The sequence below is a fragment of the Propithecus coquereli genome, unplaced genomic scaffold (genome assembly GCF_000956105.1).
Source record: "Propithecus coquereli isolate 6110/MARCELLA unplaced genomic scaffold, Pcoq_1.0 Scaffold468, whole genome shotgun sequence".
In the NCBI taxonomy this organism is placed as follows: Eukaryota; Metazoa; Chordata; class Mammalia; order Primates; family Indriidae; genus Propithecus; species Propithecus coquereli.
The window spans coordinates 1,814,743-1,829,818 of record NW_012150485.1 but is presented as its reverse complement, the minus strand read 5'-3'; the positions used below and the strand labels follow the sequence as shown (position 1 = coordinate 1,829,818).

Here is a 15,076-nt window from a genome sequence, read left to right as displayed (position 1 = left end):
GTGAGGACGCGCAGGGCTGGGGGCAGGAGGCCCCGTGCAGGGAGCGCTGGGGCGTGAAGAGCGGCAACAGCAGGGCCTTGGCCTCAGCCCCGGGAAGCTCCGTTCCCTGTCGCAGCAGGTGCAGCACGGCCCAGCCCAGCTCCCCCAGGGGCCCGGCGCCTCTGCGTGCTCTCGGGAAGGAGGGCGAGCTGCACACCTGGCGGGGTGGGGCTCACAGGGGAGGAGACCAGCTGGAGGGACACGAGGAAAGGGTGGTCTGGGTGCGGGAGTCCTGGGGGCACCGCTCGCTCGCACGCTCCTCAGCCACAACAGCCTGGCCCGGCCCCCTCCAGGGTCCCCAGAGGCCTGGTCCCCAGCAGCCACGGAGACCAACAGACATGGGTGTGCACACACACCTGCATGGCAACCACACGCACACAGGACGCCCCGCACACTCAGACCTAGTGTTGAGAACACGAGTGTGCAAACTCAGTGAGGAGATCCGCGCAGCAGGAATCAGGCGGGATTCCCTTTTCCGCCAGGTTAGACGGCTTGGTGTTCTTCTCCATCTTCCCCCACCCCTCGTTTAGATCATGACATCAGAAAATCAGGTTAAAAATTAAGAAAAGAATCAGATCATTGGGAATTCTTAGTAGTAGCTGCTTGCCCAGCGGGTGTGCTCTGCGCCCCGCGCTGCCCCTCTGGGTCCTGGCTCTGCGGCTACTGGGAGGAGGCCTTGGTGGCCAGGGAGGCCACGCAGTGCTGCTGGAAGCTGGGCGACATGCCCGCGGTGCAGCCGAGTCTCTGGTGCGGCAGCTTGGCGGTGCCACCCACGTCGGCCTCGGCCTTCCAAGGCGCCTCCTCGCCCGTCACGCTGCCGCAGCAGCCAGGGCTGGTGCTGCACGTCCGCTCGCTGGCCAGGCTGCCCGCCGGCTCGGCCAGGGCCTTGCTGTGCCTTGGTGGGGCCACGTCCCCCGCGGCTGCCGTGGCTGCGCTCTGGCCCTGCAGGATGGTTGCGATGTGGTTCAGGAGGTCTGTGAAGAACTCGCTCACGCCCTCGTAGCCTGGGTGGGAGAGACAGACAGCACAGGGCGTCACGGGGTGTTACGGGCCATCGTGGGCAGGAGGAAGTGGGACCAGTGGGCTCCCGGGAGCGCTCACTCTCGGGATGCCATTCACACAGCACACGAGGGCTCGGTGGACAAGGTGGTCTGTGGGACGTCACAGGCTGGACTCACAACTACACACAGGTGGCCCCAAGAGCTGGCCCCTGTGTGAGGGGCTTTGGCTGCTCCCAACGTGTGAGACGCTGTAGGACTTAAGCTGATGACAGAACACCCTGTGACCTCGACCCTCTCAGACACGGCCCCACCGTCCCACCCACCGAGGTAAGAGCCAGTACGTGGGTGGGGGACGCTGGCATGGCTGAGGGTAGCAGTGCCAAGCCCGCTCCACGTGCTCTGAATAATAAACACCCCTCGACTCTACGTGACCCAGCCAAGCCTGGCCCCAGCCAAGTCCTGGAGACGGCATCCATCCTGAGCCTCTGCGCTTGGTCTGCAAACCGAGGAAGACACCACCACTCGGGCAGAGGCTGTGGAGGGCACCACCGGGAGGGCTGGGACGTGGGCGGTGCCTGCTCCACCGGCAGCTGCTTCCCCCTGTCTCGCCCCCAGTACCTGCAGGGAGGCCCCCTGTGCCCCACGCTGAGGGTCAAAGCCATGGGCAGAGGCGCTGGGCACCACCCACAGGGCCAAGGCCTGCGACAAGGCCCCACTGCTGCCTGGGACAAAGGGCCCCTGACTGGGGTGCAGACCAGGGGGCCTGCCAGGGGCAAATGTTTCCCAGCAGACGTGAGTGGCAGCAGAGTCCCTGGGAGCTCGCCGGCAGGTGGTCAGGATCCAGGGAGAGAATTTGCTGACGCCCAGAAAACTGCTCCAAAAGAGACTCGACACAGGGTGAGCGCCCCCCATCTGCCTGAGCCAACGTGGAGGGTCGGAGTCACCGAAACCCAGCACCTGCCATGCGATGATGTTCACAGCCGTCAGAGGAAGCGGGGGTGGGAACGAAGGCGCAACCATGGCACCTGTGCCGCCGCCTACAGAGAGGCCCTGCAGGGCGTGCCCAGGGCGAGGCTGGCAGATTCGTTCACGTCCTTATCCACTCAGCAAACTGCTGTGGTTTCAGGGAGCCCAAGGCCGAGGGGGGGACACAGGGGTGTCCACAGTGAAAATAAAGATGGCTACAAGGGATGGCACGTGGCGCCTCCACGTGATCACACCACGGCCCCTTGCTCAGTCTTCACGGCTCCGTCCCCATTTCACAGAAGACATGGCTGCTGAGTGTCACAAAGCTCCCAAGTGGCAGTGCCAGGATCTGAACCAGGCCCTGTGGGCCTGTCTGTGCCTCGAATACCACCTAGAGCCAGCTGCCCCTTTGTAGGACGTCAGCCCTGGGGCTGGGGTGAAAGGCAGGGCAGAACCAGGACCGAGACCCGGGCCCCGTGGGCGCAGCCATCGGGTGCCTGGGGACGTGTAAAGGGAGGTGCTCAGCTCCACCGCCGTCAGCACCAGGGAAGAGGAAGCCATTCCTAAGCAACCGCCCTGCCAACGTCCCCAGACAAGGCCCGAGGCCCCAGCGGAGAGTGTGCTTTCTGCGGGCGTGTGGAGGCAGCCACCACTCGGAGGCCAGGGGAAGGCGGGTGTCTGTCGGCCTGGGGCAGCAGACTGAGGCGTGAACTAGCAGGGCAGGGTGCCCGCTCCACACCAGGACTGTGCAAACACCATCTCCTCTGCCTACAGGGTGGGGATTTGTTCCCACTATGCAGAAGTGAACACTGAGGCTACAAAGTGAGGTGGCTCGTCCCATCGCGGACTGTAAAGGCAGAGTCAGGATTCGAGCCCACGGCTGGTGCTCTGAGAGGTGGGAAATGTCGCGGCCAAGAGCGCAGGCTCGGGCTGATGGTCTGAGCCCCATTCTGCTCTACGTGACCCCGGACAAGTCACTGGACTCCCTGCCTCACATCCTCACCGGTGAACAGAGGTCCCGGCAGCCCTTTCCACAGCGTTGCTGTGAGGACAATACCAGCGGGCAGCGCAGTCCTCGGGCCAGGCCTGGCTTGCAGAGGTGTCCCCAGCACTTGTACTCCTGCTGCTGCTGCTCTTCCCAGAGGGCAGGTGCTGCTGCACACCTGTGGCCCCGAGGCAGCCTCCTATGGGGAGCAGGAGGACCAGGCCCCCCCTTCTACCTGGCCCCGAGAGTGCTCTAACCAAGGCTGGCAAACTGCCTCCCAGATGCGTCTCCTCCCTGCACGGGGCCGGGGCCCACACACACTCCCCCGACCTCCCCTCAGCATCAGGCCCTCGCCAGCACCCCTGGCTCAGCCTCAGCCCACCTCGATGCCTGGCGGCCCTTCTCTTGGCTTCCCTGAAGAAGCCTCCCCATCCTCCTCTGCACCCCAGATCACCCTGGGGCCCTGCCCCACAGAGGTGTTTGTGTCGGGAGGGGACAGCCTTGCTCAGGTGCTAAGCTTCCTCCCTCCCGTCTCCTCCCTCCTTCTAGAATTTCCCCAACAGCCCCCACCCCCTATGCCTCCCTGACCCTCCAGCCTGCTGACACTGCCACCTTTTCATTGGGCCACCCGCCCCCCCCCAATGTGGTTTAGGCCCAAGGTTCGTTATTCTGATGGTTCCCAATGCTCCTCAGTCCCCTTGGCCCCCACTCCCACACCACGCGTGGAGCCCCACCTCCGGCTGAACCCACGGCTCCCTCCACACTGCACCTGGGGGACTGGAGAAAAACAGACGACTGCCCCACAGGTGTGGCCTGTCCATGAACGCAGACCTCGCCCGCCTCGCCCAGGGTGGGACCCAACGTCCTCAGCTGGCCATACGAGGTCCCTCTGTGCCACCATCCTCCTGCCCCCCAGCCGCACCCACCACCATGGCCACAGAGCTCCTCGGCCCGGGAGCCGCCAATCCATCCCCAGCAAGGGCCCCTCCCCTTCCTGCTGGGCTCAGCTCACAGGAGCCCCTGGTGACCCACTTTGTCCTCTGGCTCCTCCCAGCTAGGGCAGGAGCTCTCCAAGGGCAGGGCCCGGGCAGCCGAGCTCACGCTCAGCCCTTGAATGAACGCGGAAGGAGCCAGTGGGCTCCTCGCCGTCGGCTGTGAGTCATGATGACTGGACGGGCTTGAGCACCGAGGAGCGGAGGGGACACGTGTGTCACGCACCCAGCCTGTGCGTGGGGCCTGGGAGCTGCATAGCAAGAGGAGGTCATGCCCCATTCCCTGCAGCAAATGCCCCCAAGCAGTCCCCACTGCCAGGCGCAGTCTCTGGTACTTACTAAAGGCTGGATTCAAGACAAAATGGAGGAAAATGCATCTCGGGGCAGAGACGGCCGTGGAGTGAGCGCTGGAGCGCTGCTCTGGGCGTGGTTCAGGGCTGGCCCTGCCTCCAAGCTGCTGTGGGAGGTGGGTGCGCCACCGAGACCCCGCGTCTCCGGGTGAAGCACGCAGCCTGGTGAGCAGCGGCTGCAGAAGTCACCACTGTCGTCCCCGACAGACCTGTGTCAAGGGCTCATTGGTGCCGCCTCCTGCTGCTGGGATCTGAGGGCCACACGGAGCCTGGCTCTGTGCCAGCAGGTTCCTGCGGCCCCAGCAGGGAGCAGGAATCGGGTGCCACAGCATGGGGACCCCTCCCAAGGCCTGTCCCCAGCACGACAGCTCAGGGCAGTGGAAGGAGGCTGGGCTTGGGAGCCTCTGGCCCTGCCACCAGTGCGCTGTGGGGCCTCGGACAGTTTCTTCCTCTCTAGGGGCCTCAGTTTCCCTACATGTCAACTTGGGAGGAGGGTTGTATTCCCTTCAAGGTCCTTCTAGTTCCTTAAACCTAAAAAGGCCAAAGGGATGGAGGGTTTGGCCAGTAAAGGCTTATGCTGTGGCGCGGGGGCGAGAGAAGAGGCGGAAGAACGTGTGTACTGCGGGCTCTCTCGGGCCCCGCGAGCTCGCTGGGCTGGATGCACGATCTCCTTCACTCCCTGCCACACCCCGCGACCCCATCTCACACGTGCGGGTGGGGCGCGGCAGGGCTGCCCTTGCCCCACACCCCAGGGAGGGATGGAGCTGGCTTTCAGGTCCGGCTGCCCTGTCACCTGGGGCAGTCTACACACAGCTGGCCACGAACCCAGCCCTGCTGCTCACCTGGAAAGGCGTTGATGTCGATGACAGCGTGCTGCCCCGTCTGGTTGTTGATGATGATGTCGATCCCGAAGAGTGACACGCCCAGCGCCTGCCGCAGGGCCCGGGAGAGCTCCCGGATGACCTCGTCGCTCGGCCGCTCGAACACGCCCTCGATCTTGTCCAGCTGCCCACACAGACAGGGAAGTCAGGCTGTGGGCGGAGGAGGCACGATGCCACGCCGCACACAGAGACCCCCCCCACGAGAAGTGCCACGAGGCCCTGGCATCCTTCAGGCCAGGAGGCAGGACAGACCCACCACAGGAAGCTCCGGCCAAGGCACTAGGCGTGTGACGTGCTCTACCTCCCCAGGGCCCGCCACAGCCTGGAAGGCTAGTGTCAGTGTCAGCGCCTCACACACAGGAGACTGAAGCTCAGAGAGGTCAGGGGCTGGTCCAGGGCCACACGGCTCAAAAGCACAGGGCTGGGTTTAGACTCCTCTTTTTCAGCCTCCAAAACCCAACCCTTTCGGCGGGAGGAAGGACGTGGAGAGTCTGTGTGGACCCGGGCGGACAGCACTGGGGCCGGGCCTTGCCGGCAGGAGGATCTGGGCTCTCAGGCAGGGTGGGAGAAAGGAGAGGCCTGGGGAGAGCCCGGCGGAGACAAAGGTGGGAGGCAGAAGCTGCAGGAGACAATTGGGAGAGGCTGGGGTGCAGGGTCAGGGCACGGGGGGGTGTTCTGATCAGCACCTCACTTGCCCAGCATCGCAGAGGGCCTCGGGGCGTGAGGTCAAGGGCTCTGGGCCAGACACGCCATCTTCCTCCCCAAAAAGTGGCTAACTACCGTGTCTCCAAACTAACTCACATCCCACACAACAGGGGCCTCCCCCAAGAGGCTGCTCTGTTGCTCCCGCCTGACCCCTGGGGTCCAAATTCAGCTTTCGGCAAAGCTTCCAAAGGGCTGATGGGGCTGTTCCAGCCCATGGTTCTCCCACCCAGCCCTGGACTCCCCCAACCCCACTCATTTCCTGCTCTAGTCACCGCTGGCCGGGGACAGGCACACACGTCTTCACGTGCTGGGGCTCAGCCCCCGGCCAGGACCCGAGAGAAAGTGGAAGAAGTTGCACTGGGAAGGATTCTGGAGTTAGGGAGATTTGGGTTCAAATCCTGCAGTGACCTCCTAGCTCCGTGAACTCAGGGAAAAGCACTCAGCCTGTGTCTCAGTTTGCTCATCTGTAAAACGGGACCAACAAGGCCTCCCTCCCAGGTTGTTGCCATGGTGGGCACAGCACAGGCCTGGCTGGGAGGAGGGGCTGCAGCTGGACTCTGCAGCAGGGACTGTGTCGTGTCACCTCCAAGTCAGCCAAGACAGGGCTCGCACTAGGTGCTCAATAAATACCAGAGTTCTGGGGGCTGTGGATGCCGGGGCCAAGGGGGAGGAGGGGTTGAGAGAGGTGACGGGTCCGTGGAAGGTCAAAGTGAAGCTGGGTCAAAAAATTAAAGACAGATTACCATAAGACCTGGCAATTCCTGTCCTAGGTCTATACCCGAGAGTTGAAAACACGACTCACACAGACGCTTGTCCCCCACGTTCACCGCAGCTCTGTTCACGACAGCCAATCGGTGAAAACGACGACTGCCCATCAAGACAGATGGATAAACGAGTTGTGGTCTATCCACACAACGAACATTGCTCAGCCTTAGGAAGGAACGAAATTCTGACATACGCTACAGTGTGGGTGAGCTTTGAAAACGCCATGCCGAGTGAAAGAACCCAGACACAAAAGGCCACGTGCTACGGTTCCATTTATATGAGACGTCCAGAATAGGTATGGCCAAAGAGACAGACACCTGCTCGGTGGGTGCCCGGGGCTGGGGCAATGGGGACTGAACGCCCACAGGCACGGGGTGTTCTTCTGGGTGATGAAGTGTTTTGGAACTAGACAGAAGTGGTGGCTGTCAAACACTGTGCATGCGCTGAATACCACTGAACCGTCCGTCCACTTTAAGATGGTCAATTTTATCTATGTGAATTTCCCTTCATTTAAAAAAGTTGAGGTTGGTTCGGGGGGGTTGGGGCGGGGGCCTTGGGGGCCCCCGGCCCGGGAACGGGAGGGGGCCCTTGGGACCTTCCGGCCCGTTGTTGGGCGGGGCCCCCGGCCGGGGGCCCCTTTTGCGGACCGGGGGGGGCCTTTTGGCCCCCCCCCCTGTTGCTTTGCTTGGGGGAATTCTTTTTTATTGGCCGGGGTTGGCTTGGCGGCTTTGGGCCTTCCCCCCTTGGGGGGGCGGGGCCTTGCCTTTTCCCCCTTGCAGGCCTTGGGCCCCCCGTTACCCTTGTTGGGCTTTTTTTTTTCCCGGCGTTAATTGGTTATTAAAATTCCCCCGGCGGTGGGTTTTTGTTGGGGCTTAGGGTGGGGCGGCTTGGGTTTCCGGGGGCGGGGTTGGTTTTCCGTTCCGGGCTTTTCTTGCCCGCTTTTTCTTAAAGGCCTTTTCGGTTCGGTTAGGGCTTTTCGGAACCTTCTTGAGGTTGTTGTTTTTTTAAACCCAACCGCCCTTCTTGGGCCAGGTTAAGGGCATGAACATCCTGCCTGTGCGTCCTACACAAATGCTCCAACGATGTCCTAGAGAACCAGGAGGCGACCGCAGTCAGGAAGGTGCTCAAGTGGACCCCGAGGGTCCTCGCCTCCCGGCACTGCTGTCACCAAGCATCGCTGCACACCGGGTGCCGTGGTGGCATGTTTCACCCAGGAACTCACGGAATCCCAGACACCCTGGGGCAGGATGAGGAAATCGAGGTTCAGAGAGGTGACGGGACCAGCCTTAGCTTGGTGGGACCCCAGGCATCCTGCCGGAGTCCGTGCTCTTGCTCAATACCCTATACTGGTTTCCTAAGAGTAAATGGTGTTTGGGGCCTGTGAGTCAGGGTGGGGCTGGGTCCACCCTTGGAGGTGTCTGGCTGGGGAGGGAGGGCGGCTTCAAGGCCAGAGCAGGGGGCTGCACAGGACTCCCAGGGAGGCCGAGATGGGAGCTGGAGAAGCCCCAGGTGGGCAGGGGGTGAGCGGATGGGTAAGGAGCGTGTTCCCGTACCTGGGACCAGAGCTGGCTGTGTCAGACCAGCCAGCGGGTGTCCCGAGTGGAAAAGGCGGTGCTGACTGCATTTCCCTTTTCTATTTTTAACAGTTGCCAGTCCTGGCAGATTCCTGACTAGCAGCCATGTGCCGAGGGGAAGGAGGAGACGACTGCAGCCCTTAGAGGTGGAGGGAAGAGCCCTGGAGTGTCTCTAGGCCAACCGCTTCCCATTTTACAGATGGGGAAACTGAGGCCAAGCGGTCAACAGGCGATAATCCAAGAAGGTGACTTCCGGGTGGCTCACTCTGCTCACGGCCCTCACGGTGTCCTGCTGGCACTGGTTAGCAGGCCCAGTGCTGCCACCCCACACTGCGTGACGGGTGTGAATGCCGACCCCCGTCCGCCAAGCGGCTGGACAAGGCCCTGAGAACCTTGCAGGGAGCAAGCCCTTGAGTCTGAAGCTTAGGAGGAAACCCTCTCTCGCACAGAACACCTACGCACATCTCACAGTGCGCACAGCCAGGCACCAGGAGGCTCCGTTTGAAATCGGTTGCTCTAAAGTTCCCCTGACTTGCTCCCGAAGAACATCCATCGACACCGTGAGGCCGGTGGTGTTCCCTCCAGGTCCCTGTCCGTGCCTGTGCTCTGTCCAGCCCTCAGCACACAGCTGGCTCCTCAATGGCACCAGACACGAACAACGGAGGGACGGGCCACCTGGCCTGGGGCAGCAGCACGAGGCGAGCGTGGGCCTCGACGCGGAGCACAGAGGGCTGAGGCTGGGGCGAGGGGTCTGCTGTGGCTCTGGCTGGTGAGGCTCCCAGGACATGGGGAGGACACAGCAACGCCTCCCAGAAGAGCCAGGATGGACACATGCTCAGGAGCAGCAGTCCTGGCAGGGGGCTCCAAGTTCAGGGAAGTGGCTGCAGAGGCCGTAGGCTCACTGCGCTTAAGGGGTAATGGCAGAGGGTGGCCCCAAGGCCACTTCTAACTGTCTGCTTTGGTGACAGTTGCTTGGGAATCACCAGTGAGGTAAGAAGTCCTACATTCCTGCACAACCCAGCTTTAGAACCAGACAGATCTGGGGTCAAATGCCAGCTCTGCCCCTACGTGAAAGCTCTTTGAACCTAGAGAAATCAGTGAACCTCCCTGAGCACTGGCTTCCTAATTAGCCTCTGCTGCGAGGCCTGGCTATGATGCCACGCCGCACACGCTGACAGTCACTGAACACCGGCCACGGTGCCCACGACCCACGGTGCCGGGGCTGACGTGCTCCTGGCCGCCTCTGACCCACGCGCAGACCGCGGAAGCACACGGCAGGCTCATAACGGGCTTGCTGGGCTCACGTGGACAAGGACAGAAAAAGGAGGGCTGAGACGGTGCTGCCTCCACCCCCTTTGTTAAAATCGGGGAAAAGGCAGACCAGAAAGCAGCTCTTCACACCCTCCCAGGGGGAAGATTTCCTCCTGCTGGCAGAGGAGTCAGAAAACTTTCCGTGCAGGGTAACCAGTGGCCTGTGACGGCCACAGCACCAGGCCTGTAGCAAGCAGAGGAAGAGTGGCCTTTGGAACCTCCCCGGGCCCCTGGCAGGGGGGAAAGGTCTTTCCTGCCCTTCCAGGCTGGAGAGCTCAGACAGCGACCCCACGGGCAACAGCACCCCTATGCCTAGGCCAGGTGCCGGCAGCATCAGGCCAGGCTGCCACGGTGGAGAGACATACCTCGGTCAGGACCGATGACGACTCTGGCTTTGACACATTGTGGCTGTTGAAGAAGATGGACTCACGGTCTGAAAAGCAAACACAGGAAGGAGCCAGAGTTAGAACTGTGAGGCAGGGAACGCGACTCCACCACCTTACACCAGGGGGCAGCACCAGCCCAGGCAGCCTCGGGCTCGGCGTCCAGTGGCAGCACAGGGCTCCAGCGAGCTGGGCACCCCACCCCAAGGATGGACGCGTGCCCGGGCAGGGCCTTGGTTTCACTTTTCCCTGCCACATAAAAATGACCAACTAACGCACCTACCTGTGCTACCATCTTACATTCTCTCACCTGAGGCCCTGTTCCCAAAGTGTGTTGCAGATACTCACCACGAAGGGCACCGGGAGATGGGCCAAGGCAGTGAGAGACGCTGCACCCCCGAACAGCACGAGCCCAGGAAGTCCCCAGGTCAAGTGGTCTGGTCAATGCCATTGAGTCCCACGTTCCCAACCCGCTCCCAGCCCCCGGAACTCACATGCTACAGACACATGGACAGGCTGCCACCCGCATGTGAGCACTTAAAATACAAACGATTCAGCTGTTTCTCAACGATTTAGGGAAAAAATAGGAAATCAGAACATGGGCTTCCACAGGATCCATCCAAGAAAGCATACAGATAATTTCTGTGTGGTGCTGGAAGCTGACAGACCCCAGAAATACCCGCAGCCCCCACTCCGCACTTCCTGGCTCTAGCCTGCCTCCCACCTGCGGGGGCACCTGGAGCGGCAGACCCATCCCAGGAACACTGGAAGTGTAAGCAGATGGTGCATTCGCTCATCCCAGGGCAGAAATCTCCTTGGGGAGTAGACCAAGGTCACCCTGGGGAGATGTAAGGTTGGCTGGTAGGTTGGTTGATCGGTCAGTTGGTCGGTCAGTCAGAAACTTTTCTCGAGCATTTGGAAGTGTCTGGGTACACAACTGCAAGAATTGCAAACCATGGGCCTTGGGCCGAGTCCTGGTAAAGGCTGTCTGTCACCACACCATGACCTCCCCAAGAATGGCCCGGGCTGCCAGCCCCCAGCAGCCCCAGCAGCCTGTCTGAGTCCTTGCAAGGTAGGTGTTGTAGCTCCCACCCCCAGGACACAGTGTTCATCCCTGGGACCCAGGAGCACAATGGCAGGGAAGGCACTGGTGGAGGGTCACTGTGTGCCAGGGGCTAGGCCAAGGGGGCACCTGCTCTGGCTGCCAACTGCCCCCCACCAAGCTCCAGGACTCTACAGCGCTGCAATGATCATGCATGAGGAGGTGATTTGGGTGGAAGCCAAGCAGGCAGGCGCTGAGGTGTACCTGGCATCCTTCCCGCTAGCGGGGCACAGAGGCCCCTGGCCGCCCCGGTGTGCCCGACAGTCCTCCCGCTGCTCCGACCAGAGCGAGTCCAGACGGGGGGCACGAGAGACGGTCCTGGGGAGGAGCCTGGGAAAATAAACACCCTGCAGGACTTGTGCAAAGCAGCCCGACTGAGCTCTGCCCCCAGGTGCCAACAGCTAAGGAGAGTGAGCCTTTGGGGGTGCAGAGCCCTACGGGCCAGAGGCCAGAGCGCAGGGCTCGAGCAGCTGGGATGGGAGTTTTGGCCTTCGGCAGGCACTGCCACATTCTCCTCCTGCAGCTTGGCCTGGCACAGCCCCATGAGCCCACCCATACCCCTGGGGGTCCCCAAGGGCAATAGTGGGAGGGGCGGAGCAAGCCTGGTGGGTAAGGAAGGGCCACCAAGAGCAGGTGGACACAGCAGAGTCCAGGGAGGCTGGGAAGTCTGCAGGAGTTCAAGGAGAACACATGGGTGCTGGGCTGTTACCGGGAAGGGACAGAGCTGGGCACTCAGAGGGGCTGGCCAGTGTCCACTGAACTGGACAGACCATGCCACTCCCAGCTTCTCCTGGTGAGATGAGAAGTCTGGGCCATCTCAGAGGGGATTCTTTTCTCCTCCTGGATTCTGACCTGGGAAGCCTAGCCAGGGGACTATGCAGTAAGGCATCGGGGGACATCCCAGGCTCTGCTCTTCTCCACGCACAGCTGAGCAGGGGTCGGGGGGACGGGAGCAGTCTCCAGCCGCTGCCTGTCGCCCAGGAGGCTAGGGGAAGCTGAGACGGGCAAGAAGGGAAAGAGGCCCCAGGAGAGAGCCCTGGCGCCCAGCTCCAGGACACCCGGCTCCTCTAACAGACAGGGCCGGCGCTGCTTCTTGAGCTCGGTGGCGAGGCCCTTGTTCACAGGAGAACCCTGGATTTGGGGGGCCCCATGCAGTCTGTTCCCAAGAAACATACGACACTGGTGGAGAACCACCACCAACTTTCTGCAAGGGAGGGAGGGCAAAGAAAGGAATAATATGTGTTTTTTATTCTCACCTTACGGATGAGAAAAGCAGGTTTAAAAGAATAAACAATTAGATTAGCCCCCAAATATCTCAGGGACTCAGCAGTGTGGCCACACTGTCTTCAGCCTCATTTGCTTAATCTCCCACCCCCTCAGGAGGAGCATGGGGGGTGGGGAATATGTCTCAGTGCTGCAGATGGTTTCCCAAGTCTCCTTCTAGTTCCATCAAATGTCACCTCCGCAGAGGGGCCACTGTGGCTGCCCTTTCCATGTGGCTCCCCTCACCTAGCCGTGTCCCAGGACCCTGGAGCCCCATTTCCCCTGGAGCCCCTCATCTCAGGCCACAATTGATCCTTTTACTATTTCTGTCCTCGTGTGCTGTTTCTCCCTCTAGAATATAAGCTCATGAAGGCAGGGAGCTGGGCCGCCTACCCAGTACCTAGCGGGGTCCCGAGTACAGGTGGGACACATGGCAAGCTCAATAAATGCCGCATCACTGAATCGTAGGAGGCTCCAGAGCAGAGATGCGCAAACTGCAGCCTGCAGGCCTGGCCACCTGCACCCGTAAATAGAGCTTTGCAGGAACACAGCCACGCCCACTCATTAACATACCATGTACAAAGCAGCATGAAATACTTGTGATGAGTTGGAAGTATCTACTATCTGGCCTTTTGCAGAAAAGTTCGCTGACCCTACTCTATGTGCTAAGAGGCATCACTCTCCTATGCACCCCCAAGGGAGAAAGGCCCAGGCTGGAGAGAGTGACAGAGGGTACCTGCACAAACCTGGGCTAAAAGAAAAGTAAACCCACCACACTCCCCAGGAATGTGAACCCTGGGCAGACAACACAGTGTTCCTGGTGGCCGCACAAGCCAAAGCAACTCCTTCCATGAGAACTGGACTTCAGTTCCAGCCAAAGCATCTGCGAGATGCCACCGGCTATAAGATGCACCAGATTATAGAGATGGTCACACATGAAAAACAAAAGTGCATCTGAGAAGCAAAAGAGAACAGCAGCTGTGGAGTGGAGACCTGTGTCCTTGTCTCCATCCCAGGTCTGGAAAAATCCCACTCAAGGGGCCCCCACCCCGCTACCTGGACACGGGAAGCTGGGGGAGCTGCCTCCCTGGGCAGCAGGAACCAGAAAGCTGGTGTGGGGGCTGGGAAGAGGCCAGAGTCCCAAACCCCCTTTTCAACTGGGCCAGCTTAAAGGGTTGCTGTCACATTATGCGTCTCATGCAGAAAGAAACACGTGTGTAAAACACACAGAACCCGTGCCAGTCCCCTGGCACAGTGCCCAGGAGACAGGGACACAGAATCAGCTTTGGGGATGGAGGGACAGACACACTGAAAGTCACTCAGTTCACGTGAACGTAACATTTCTGCTTTTTAGCTGTGTTTCTCTCCTATTCGGGCCTGGTCTGCGTTTACAGGGAACTGGAGACCTAGGAACGGCTGCGGGAGGTGACACTCAGGAGAGGAGTCCCATGTTCACAGATGCAGGGTGACAGCCTGCGCTCTGCCGCTACGGCCCCCCGTGCTGGGGTGGAAACTGGCCCAGCATCTTGCAACCAGGAGGAAAAAAGGGACAAAACAAAGACCAGCCACACTGTGTGTGGATGAGAAAGGAGAAATTTCTTTCAGAGATGGAGTGATTTGGTAAAAAAAAGAAAAGAAAAGAAAAGAAAGAAGACGGAAAGGAAGGAAAGGAAGAAAATAAAGAAAAGGAAGGAAGAAAAGAGCAAGGAAGAAGCTGATATAAGATATAACTACTCTTTTTTTTTTTTTTTGAGACAGAGTCTCACTGTGTTGCCCCGGCTAGAGTGCCGTGGCGTCAGCCTAGCTCACAGCAACCTCAAACTCCTGGGCTCAAGTGATCCTCCTGCCTCAGCCTCCCGAGTAGCTGGGACTACAGGCATGCGCCACCGTGCCCGGCTAATTTTTTCTATATGTATTTTTAGTTGTCCAATTAATTTCTTTCTATTTTTAGTAGAGAGGGGGTCTCGCTCTTGCTCAGGCTGGTCTGGAACTCCTGAGCTCAAACAATCTGCCCGCCTCGGCCTCCCAGAGAGCTAGGATTACAGGCGTGAGCCACCGCGCCCGGCCTTACAACTACTCTTAATTAAATTTTCCATAGATTTAAAGCATGCATTTAAAAAAAAATCAGGAAAATAATAAGGATTTTTAAAGAATGTCAGACTCTTCTGGCCCACAATTCGGAAGAATGGCCCTTGGTGGTCTACGGTGATGGGCAAAAAGACACCTCCAGACATTTGCCTGCCACCCCCACCACGAGATCATTCCAGCATCCCGGAGGGCGGGGGCTGGGACCAGCATTAGGACGGGGATGCCCCGAATCCTGAAAACGCAGCCTCGAGTCCGGGAGCCCGAGGACCGCCAGGGAAGGCTGTCTGCCCTCGGAAGGGAAACGAAAGCGCACACGTTTCTAGTGCCCACTCCGTGTGGCGTCATCCACGGGAAGAACAGCTGAGGGGGAAGACAGAACAGCCGCACGTCACCCAAGAGCTGCTGTGTAAACAAGCCGTGAGGCGAGGACGGCAGCAGGCAGTGCCGGGGGCACGTCAAGAAGACACACCTGCCTGCTCGGATGGAGAGGAAGCAGCCCGGGTATCGATCGGACCGCTTCTGGGGACAGCGGGTTTCCCTCGAGGAGAGAAGCGTGCAACGGGTTCAGACAAACCACACCAGGGCAATAAATGTCCTCCAAGGACTCATCCTGGAAAGCTATGCTCACTCCAAAGACACTGACACTGTCCAAAGGTTTCTGGAATTTGCCT

The 15,076-nt window shown here is 60.2% G+C and overlaps 1 protein-coding gene across 1 annotated transcript in view; it reads right to left on the bottom strand.

Annotated features, from left to right (window-relative positions):
* Positions 1-564: 564 nt before the first annotated feature.
* The window catches only part of LOC105819060 (inositol-tetrakisphosphate 1-kinase), a 166,673-nt gene continuing 152,161 nt past the window's right edge, over positions 565-15,076 (bottom strand). The window contains exons 8-10 of the mRNA XM_012655222.1: positions 9,935-10,002; positions 5,176-5,338; positions 565-1,043 (exon numbers count right to left, since the gene is read on the bottom strand). Of these exons, the coding sequence (XP_012510676.1) occupies positions 700-1,043; positions 5,176-5,338; positions 9,935-10,002 (575 nt within the window). The 3' untranslated portion in view covers positions 565-699. The remainder of the gene's footprint in view (positions 1,044-5,175; positions 5,339-9,934; positions 10,003-15,076) is intronic.